Source organism: Camelus bactrianus, chromosome 19 (assembly GCF_048773025.1).
Source record: "Camelus bactrianus isolate YW-2024 breed Bactrian camel chromosome 19, ASM4877302v1, whole genome shotgun sequence".
Lineage (NCBI taxonomy): Eukaryota > Metazoa > Chordata > Mammalia > Artiodactyla > Camelidae > Camelus > Camelus bactrianus.
The window spans coordinates 10,303,444-10,312,904 of record NC_133557.1 but is presented as its reverse complement, the minus strand read 5'-3'; the positions used below and the strand labels follow the sequence as shown (position 1 = coordinate 10,312,904).

Below are 9,461 nucleotides of genomic sequence, written 5' to 3'. Positions count from 1 at the left end.
CCATAGGAAGTGTCTGCTCTCAATTATTTTACATTCTCCAGCTTTGGTCCTACTAGCAGGAAGGGCTCACCTCAACACATTGAGACTTACAGTTAGGGTAGCTGCCACCCCAAGGGGACTTGCCCGGGGTCACTGCGCAGGTCAGAGGTGAATGAATAGAGCCTGGAACCTTGATCTCCAGACTCACCTCCTACTTCTTCATCCTGCTGTAGTCTCCTTTACTCCAAGGGACCCAGGTGACTCACATCCCTCTCCTCCCAAGTACTTCTAATTTATTGGGGCCCCTAAGCGGAGTTTGCCTGGTCCCAACAGAGCTGACCCAGATGGCATCATCCTCAGAGGCCAAAGTAGATGGGAGGATGGATGGATGAATGGACAGACAGACCGGTGAATGGATGGAGTGGAGGATGGGGGAACAGATTGGCTGCGTGTGTGGGGGAGGAGGATGGTTGGCTGGTAGGGTGCCTGCATGGGGAGTGGGGCAGGAGGATGTACAAAACGAAGGAATTACCCACTTTTCTCGTCTCAAACAGAATCTGAAGATCCGAGGACCCCCAGCGATCAAAGCCCACCCCCCATCACGTTTCCGCTAGAAACCCGAGACGGAAGGAGCTAGGCGTTTTGCCCCAGGGCTCGCAGGGATCTCCAGCGGAGCCGGAACTGGGATCTGAGTCTTCGAGCCCGCGTCTGGGGGGCTCTCTCCGCCCCCAACCCCCGCCCCGCCCGCGCCTGACCGTGCCAGGGTAGGGGGAGCGTCCCCGCCCCCACCTCCGGAGGTGGCGGCCCCACGCGGCCCCAACAAGCTGCCGTTGTCCCGCGGGCCCTCGGCCGGGCACACTGGGGCTTTGTCCAGCCCCCCGCCGCGACCCACGGGTAGGGGGGGCGGCCCACATGACCGAGGGGGTAGGAGGAGCCTGCGGCGGCGGTGGCGGCGGCGGCGGCGGCGGCGGCAGCGGCGACTCCATCATTTCCCTCCCTGGCCGGGGGTCGGCGGGCGGCGGCGGCGGCGGCGGCGGCTGGGCAGGCCTGGGCGGGGCCGCGGACGCCAGGCCCCCAGTTCCCCGCCAGGCTGCAGGCGCCGGGGCCGGGCCGTCAGGGCAGCTGTGACCCTTGCGCTCTCCGGGCGGCGAGCTGGGGGTGCGCCCGGTCCTTCGCCCCCAGGATCATGGGGAATGGCATGACCAAGGTAGGGGGGCGGATGGCGCAGCCCGCACCTGGCCGCCCCCGGCCGCGGCCGGGCGCCCGCCTCTGACCTTCTGGCTCTCGCTGAGTATGTTTCTTTATCTGTCTCCCTGGGACTTTGAGATCGTACTTCTCCGTCTGTCTCTCTGGGGCTGTAATCTCTCTCTGACTTTGTATCTCTGTGTTTCTGTTCATGTCTCTGTCTCCCTGGTCTCTGTCTCTGCTGTTTCTGCGACTCTATATTTTTTGCCATGTTTTTCTGTGACTCTCAGTCACCGCCAGACTCTCTTTTGGAGTTCCATTCTCTATCTCCATGTGTCTCTGTTTCCCTGGACTCTAATGCCGTTTCTGCATCCCCCAACCCCCAGTGCCTCTGCATGACCCTCCCCTGACCCTGTTTCCCACCGCCTCCTCAGAATTCCCCACCACCCACCTTGGCAAGGCCACCTCTCCCTTTGCCCTCCTCCCCCCGTCCCCTTCTCTCCTCTTTCCTCTCACCCCTACCCAAGCTGGCCTCCCTTGGTGCCCTCCTACAGCCCTCCCAGACCCTCTCAGAGTCCAGGCCTGCAAGAGGGAGGAGACTGCTCCCTGAGTCCTGAGGTCCAGATACCCTTCATGGCACTGAGAGGGGCTGCAGGCACCCCACTGGGTAGGGGTGGGTGCACCCCTACCCAACCAACCCGGCCTGTCTCTCCCGTAGGTACTTCCTGGACTCTACCTCGGAAACTTCATTGGTGAGCACTGCCCACTCTGTCCCAAGGCCATGGCATGCTCCCTGTCCCAGGCCTGCATCCACCATTCATACTCTGGCCCACACACTTGGACGCTCTCAGGAATGGGGCCGGGGGGCAGGGAAGCCGTGCCAGGCTGGGAGGGGGAAGCACTCCTGAGGACTAAGGGGTTCGTGGGTGGGGGAGTGTCCCCAGTGTGAAGGATTCAGAACTGGACACTGGACAAGTCTGCACCTGCTCTGAGCCTCAGCCTCTCCCTTAGCACAAGGCCCACTCCCACCTCTAAGAGTTTTTCCCACCTTGAGGTTCTGGGTTGAGGTCCCTTTGGAGGTGTTGCTCTAGCTGGGACACTGGGAACACTTTCCCGCACAACCTCCTCCTCAGAGAAGAGGTCTCTAGAGACTGGACTCTACCTTGGAAACTTCACTGGTGAACATTGCTCAAGGCTGTGGCACCCTGCCTGTCCCAGGCCTGTGCTAAGAAACAGGCTGGCCCCGGGCTTGGGAGACACGAGGCGGGAAAAGTCACTTCCATCTGCAGAGTATGAGAAAGCTTCAGAGAGGGAGGGGCATCTGAACTGGGGCAGGGCCTTCCCTGAGGGCTCCAGTCTCTTAAACCCTGGTCCCTTCCTCCCCGGGAGCTCCCTCGGCAGTTCACACTACATTGACTTCTGAGTATTTGGTAAGTAAGGTCTGAATCCTCTTTAAGTGTGCAGTCCCATGAGGGCAGGGGCCATGAGCTTGACCCTACAACCCCATCCCCAGCCAAGGCTGCACATGGTAAACAGTAAATGTGGTGAATGAGGAAGGGGGCATATGGAGGTAGAGGGACGTGTGTTTACTCTGATTATGAAAGGTCTGCATAGACTGGAAATCCAGCCCTGATGGCCACTGAGAGCAGTAAGGGATATATCCCTGGGTCATTTTTCATATATCTTTGTAGCTACAGGTATAATATTTAAAACAAAAATGGAAACCTATTCTGCACGCTGTTCTGTAACCTGTGTTTCCCATTTAACAATACATTGTGGACTTCCTTGCACATCAGCACAGAGAGATCTTTTTAGTGGCTGCACAGAATTCATGTATGAATATACCATTATTTATCCAGTCCCCTTTTGGGCTGTTCCCATTTTTAACTATTTCTGATGTGTTTACTGTCATAAACAGCACAGCAGAGAACACACAGCTTTCTGTGTGAGCGAACCGTTCTGCAGACAAGATTCCTAGAAGTAGAATTCCCGGGTCCAGGATATGCCAGGGAAGGGTGTTTGCGATGGGAAGAACTGTGTGGGCAAGGTTGGGAGGTGCTGGGCTGTACCTGTGGGGGCCCCAGTGGCACTACTGAAGCTGAGGGGTGTGGGAGGACCTGGCATGCTGGGAACAGGAGGTGGTGAAGGAGCAGGGAGCTGGCAGAGGGTGGGCCAAGGTGGAGAGGGGCGGATGAGGGGGAGAGCAGGGCAGTGAGCGCCCTCTTCACTTGGCCATCAGGAACACGTAAGTCGTACCTGCCAGACTAGCTCAAGCATCTTGTTTCTTTCAGATGCCAAAGACCCAGATCAACTAGGCCGGAATAAGATCACACACATCATCTCCATCCACGAGTCACCTCAGCCTCTGCTGCAGGTACTCCCTACCCCCATCCGAGGACTGCACATAGGTGGGGAGGGAGGCTTCAGACCCCACAGCACCCATGTACCAAGCACCTACTATGTGCCAAATCCTGTACTGCCTTTCTGACCCATGCTAGGTCATTTGGTTAACTGGCCTGTTTTACATTAGCATCCCTATTTGCTCCCTGTTTGGCAACTGAGGACCAGAGAGGTGAAGTAACCTGCCAAAAGTCACACATCCAGGAAGCTAAGGAGCTGGAATTTGAACACAGGCCATCTGGCCCCAGAGACCTCACACTGAACCATAAAAAGGCCCTCACAGGGGCTTCCCATTGTCCCACTGAATAGATGACTCCAAATAGATGATTCTAGGCTCTGTGTCTTGCTTGTGACCTGGGCTATGACTTCAGCTCTCTGGGCCTCCGATTCCTCGGCCCTGCCTGCACCCAGGGGCCTGCTGTGAGGATGCAGAGGGCGAAGCTGCCTTGCACACTATACAGCACGGCCGCCACCGGAAGGATTGGTGCGGTATTCTCGAATCCTGGAAGAGAAGGGGTCACGGGGGCTGGAGTTAGGAGGCCCAAGTTCACATCTTTACCACTTATTCTCTGTAACCTTGGGCACAGGACTTCACCTCTCTCAACCTCAGTTGCCTGATCTGTAAACAGGGAATTTTATAACAGTACCTACCTCACTGGGATATTGAGAGCCACATAATAGGTGCTTCACAAATTAGAGCTGATGTAATAACAGAGTTAATCATATTCTCATCCCATAAACATAGCCCCTTCTTCCTTGTCTGTTGAGGTCTATGTCATTCACTGAAGGGAAAGAACTGTGGGTGGGAAGGGGCTCTGAAGATGAGATCCAGACCAGGTTCTGTCATAGATTTGCTGTGTGACCTTGGGCAGGGTCCTCCCCCTCTCTGGGCCTTAGTTTCCCCATGTGTCAGATTTGATGGTCTCTAAGAGCAACCTCCGATAATCTGCAGCTCTCAGTGTCATTTAAAGAAGAAATTTCCAGGTCAGTGAGTCTGATTTCGCTTTATAGGGCAGGCTTGTTGTAGAGTATTTACAGTATGCAGTCACTAGAGCGCATGGGGAAGTTCTCCAGGCGTAACTATATTTGCTAATGAAATGCCTGCTGGCAAATTGAGTCCTGGCTCCAGCAGCCCGCCTTCTCACAAGCATCTCCCTCCCCATCCATCAGTGAACTTACCAGTAAGGGTTTGATAATGCCCTGCAAACCCAAGGCCAAGTGAAATTGCCAGCCTTGCAAAAGATGCAGGATTGTGTGACCTTGGGGAGAGTGAGTTACAGAGAAAGTCTGGGATCTCACATGAGGACCTGGCTGGGGGTCCCTTAGTCACTGGAAGTGGGCCAGGCCCTTGAAAAGAGCCATGTGAATATCAAAGGATTAAGAGAAGTCCTCAAGAAAAACGATTCTTGGGCTGTGGGCTGAATTCATCTTTAAAGTCTTGTTTGAAGGTTGGGCACGAATTAAAGGATGTTATAGCACGTTTGTGGGAGCAATTGCTGACAATTCGTTCCTTGATTATTTTAGTAATTAGCACATTGTTTTATAACCATAATTCATGAACTAAAACTTATCTTCATAGTTTTTGTTTCTTTTCAATCTGCGTTGCCCTTCTTACTGTGTAATTTTGTAATTCTCATATGGAGGGGAGTCACTCTAAGTGGCCCTTTCCCAAGCATTAAATAAAAGTCCCCTGGATCCATTTTGGCAAGCCCTTGTGACCCAGTCACCTATAGGGTTAGGATACCATCTTCTCAGAAGGTTCTGAAACCAGACGGTCAGAGCTGGGAGGCTCTTAGAGATGGTGTCTACCCTTTTTGGACAGAGAGGACAATAGTGGCCCAAAGAGGGGCAGGAACTGGCCTAGGGTCACAAGGTGCTAGGGAGGCCCAGGCCTGGGTCAGGGGGTACAGGCCAGGGCCCCCCACTGCCCATGTGTGTTTTGTACTTGCAGGACATAACCTACCTTCGCATCCCAGTGGCTGACACCCCTGAGGTGCCCATGTAAGTCCCCCTGGATGGGCTGACAGATGGACAGACAGCTGCCTCCTGTGGTGGTAGGAGGAGAGTGGAGGCGGTCTAAGGGAGGACAGAGAGGACTCAGGCCACAAAGCTCTCCTGGGGACCCCGGCACAGGTGGTCACCCAGATCACTTTGACTCTGTCCCAGCCATGCCCTTGCCTTTGCCCCTGGCCAAGACTCCTAACCTCCAGAGCTCAGTCTCTTCAGCTATGAAATGGAGAAAGTACTCTGTCCCTCAGGATCAGATGCCCTGGCAGGCTTGAAAGGGTCAGGCTCAGCCTGTTCCTGGCCTTGGAATTAAGGCATCTGGATTTGGGCCAGGCTTTGCCATTTTCTTGCTGTGTGACCTTGGACAAATCACTTCCCTTCTCTGAGAGAGAAAATGGGTATATGTTGGGTAGGGGGCTATCAACATCAAGGAGGCTTTCAAGGATCAGAAGGCACGGGTTGAGGATCGAAGACAGAGGCTGGCACATAATGGGGGCTCAGAAAGCAGGATTTTTGTTGGTGTTATTAGCAGCAGCACCTCCCAGCCTGGGAGGGACCCAAGCACACACTCCTGCCCTTGGGAATTTTTGCTCCCAATCCCAACGCTGACCCTTATTGTCCCCAGGCGCTCTGATTGCAGACCTCAGAGGGGTGGCACTCCTCCCACCCATTTCCTTGAAAGGTCAAGATAAACCCCCCATGAAAATGGGATCCGTTGGAGAGGTGCCCCTCCCCTGTGGTGGGATTTGCCATTATTGGCCCCTCTCCCCACCGGAAATGCCACCATTGTTGCTTCACACACGTGTCCACCTGTACAGCAGCACTGGCTCCTATTCACTGCATATGCTGGGTGACCTGAGGTCCCCAGGCTCTTTGTCTCTTGCCATCCTATAAATGGGGAGGGGGACGACTCCTAGGACCCCATCCCCCAGTGCTCTGTACCTATTGCTTTCTTCTCTAGCAAAAAGCACTTCAAAGAATGTATCAACTTCATCCACTGTTGTCGTCTCAATGGAGGAAACTGCCTTGTGCACTGGTGAGTTACGTGGGGAGTCGGGGGAGGAGGGGAAGTAAGTGGCTGTTCTCCATCCTCAACACCCCCTCATCCTACGGGGAATGCAGAATCTTCTGCAGCCTGTCAAAGTGCCTGACAGTCCACCATCCACCTAATGGAAGGCTCAGATCCAGACTCTGTCCCTTACAGCTGTGTGGCCTTGGCCAAATAACTGTTTCTTCCTCGGATTCAATTTCCTGATCTGTAAAATGGGGAAAAGAATATTGACCTGGCAGGCTATTGGGAGAAACAGGTGAGGTCATGCAGGTAGCCCAGCACTCTCCAATGGTTCCAACTCCTTCTCCTTCTCCTCCCCTCTGGCCTTTGAGGCAATAGTATAAGGCAGTGAGGAGCCCCAGCCTGGGAGACAGGACCCCTAGGTTTTCCCAGGGGCCCTTGGCCCAGTTGATTTCATTCATCCCATAACTTCTGACAATGCCCGGCTCAGGGCTGCTCTGCCTGAGCCCCAGCCACAGGGACAGCTCCTCCAGCCTTGTCTCCCACCCTCTCTCCTCCCTTTCCTTGCTCTAGCTGTGCTGGCCAACTCCCTGTTCTTCCAGTCCACCAGGAGCCCACCCACGTGGTCTTCATATACTGCCCAGAACATTCTTGACAATCCTTACCCATCTTTCAGGATTCAGCTTGATGTCATTTCCTTAGTAACCCCTTTCCTAATCCTCCACATCCCCTCCACCAGATTAATACCTCTTCCTATACAATCTCCTGGCCCCTGGACTCATCTTCAGAGCAATTATCACCACCTGAAATTGATTCCCTGGTCAGTGACTCTCCCCCAACCACACTGTAAGCCCCAGGATGGCAGAGACCATGTCTGTTTTATCCCCCAGCTATATCCCCAGTACCTAAAAAATCACAGATGATCAGGAAACGTGTGTTGAATGATAGAGTGGAGCAGTGTTTCACTCAGGCCTGTGATGTGGGAGAATGCTGGGGGGGGGGGGTGCTCCAGGCAGAGGGAACAAGAGCAAAGGCCTGGAGATGGAAGACAGGTCCTGGCAGGTTCCTTGTGGTTGGAACTCAGGATGGCAAGGGTGGGAAAACTGAAGTGGGAATGGGGTGCCTGGAGGGCAGCGGGAAGACTGGGCCTTATCTGAACCCTTGGGCGTGGGGTGTCCCAGCTTTGCAGGCATCTCCCGAAGCACCACCATCGTGACAGCGTATGTGATGACTGTGACGGGGCTAAGCTGGCGGGATGTGCTTGAAGCCATCAAGGCCACCCGGCCCATCGCCAACCCCAACCCAGGCTTTAGGCAGCAGCTGGAAGAGTTTGGCTGGGGCAGTTCCCGAAAGGTAGGGGCTGGGGCAGGGGCTGGAGACTCTTCTTATCTGAACTGAGCACTGATTGGAAAGCATGTAGCCTGTGCTTAAGACTTGGCAGAAGATTTTTCTGTGGTCTTAAACTCATGCCCCTTGAGCTAATCTAGCCCCTAGGTGTACTTGGTTTGGGTGGCCAGGTGTTTTCTTTTCCTTTTGATTTAGCACTTGAATACCTGTAGGCCAGATTATGAACCCTTTAGTTTGGCCAGGTCCCAGCACTGCCTGCTTTACCTGCCTGGAACCTAAAGGCATCTGAGCATTTGGCTCCTCTGGGAGAAATGTCCATTCCCTACTCCACCCCTGGGTCCTTGATGAGGCCAAAGCAGCTCCTTCTCTTATGCCCACTGGGCAGATAGCACATGGAGATGTCAGGAACTGAGGCCCCCCCAGGGAACAAGAGATGAAAGACAGAAAAAGCAGCAGCAAGTGCAGGAAGGTGGGCTGCTGGCCAGAGGTTTATCTGCAAGGCTGCTTTGGGAAAGAGGCAGGCAAGGAAGACGCCCTGCATGAGTGGAGTTGTTGAGCAGGGTGGGAAGGGTTTAATGTGGTCCCACCGTGCGGTCCTTGGTGGGGGGTGGGGGGAGGTCACTGTATTAGGTCTGGAAGATGGAGTGCCAAAGGGGATTCAGGGAAAGGGAAGGGACTCAGAGTGGGAGGGGCTCAATGAGGGGGATGGAGACTTGGAAGGGAAGCTAAGAGGATGCTCAGGAAAGGGAGGGGCTTACTGAGGTGTGGGAAGCTCGCCTAAGCAAGGAAGCTCTGAGGATGGGGAAGGGACCCGGCGGGTGGCCGGGCACCGACCGCACCCCTCCCCGCCCCAGCTTCTCCGACAGCTGGAGGAGCGGTTTGGAGAGAGCCCCTTCCGCGACGAGGAGGAGATGCGCGCGCTGCTGCCGCTGTGCAAGCGCTGCCGGCAGGGCTCTGCGAGCTCAGCCGCCTCCCCCGTGCCCAGCTCCTCGGCCTCCGAGGGGACCTTGCAGCGCCTGGTGCCGCGGACGCCCCGGGAAGTCCACCGGCCGCTGCCGCTGCTGGTGCGCGTCAAGCAGACTTTCTCTTGCCTCCCGCGGTGTCTGTCCCGCAAAGGCGGCAAGTGAGGATCCCGCCCCGCTGCGGCGCCCCTCGTCCTCCTGACTGGTCCCCTATGGGGGCTGTCTGGGCCTCCCACGGCCTTCAGGACGGGCCCCGAGCCTGTGGGAGCCCCGCAGCGACCTGATCCCGGCCCCTGCCCCTCTTCCTGCCTCGCTTGTCTTCGTCTGCAGTCAGTGTGTCCTCCATCTGTGTGTGTATTTCTGTGTCTGGGCCGGCCTGCTGCAGCCACCTGGTGCCTTAGTCCTTGGGCTGGGGGAGGGTGCACCCGGGCCTCCTCATTAAAGGCGGAGGGAGTGGGAATGGGTGGGTAGGGGTTGGATGGGCCTGGAGGATATTAAAGAGACACAGAAGCTGCCTGTCTGATCGTCTCCCAGTCATTCAGCAAAGGCCTGGCTGCAGGACTCTGCCT

The 9,461-nt window shown here is 55.6% G+C and overlaps 1 protein-coding gene across 1 annotated transcript; it reads left to right on the top strand.

Annotated features, from left to right (window-relative positions):
* Positions 1–913: 913 nt before the first annotated feature.
* On the top strand, positions 914–9,418 carry DUSP15 (dual specificity phosphatase 15). The gene is made up of 7 exons (XM_010960889.3): positions 914–1,186; positions 1,883–1,916; positions 3,456–3,538; positions 5,516–5,565; positions 6,533–6,607; positions 7,765–7,936; positions 8,785–9,418. The coding sequence occupies exons 1-7, from the start codon at positions 1,166–1,168 to the stop codon at positions 9,055–9,057; spliced, it is 708 nt and encodes a 235-aa protein (XP_010959191.1). The 5' UTR covers positions 914–1,165; the 3' UTR covers positions 9,058–9,418.
* The last annotated feature ends 43 nt before the right edge of the window (positions 9,419–9,461 follow it).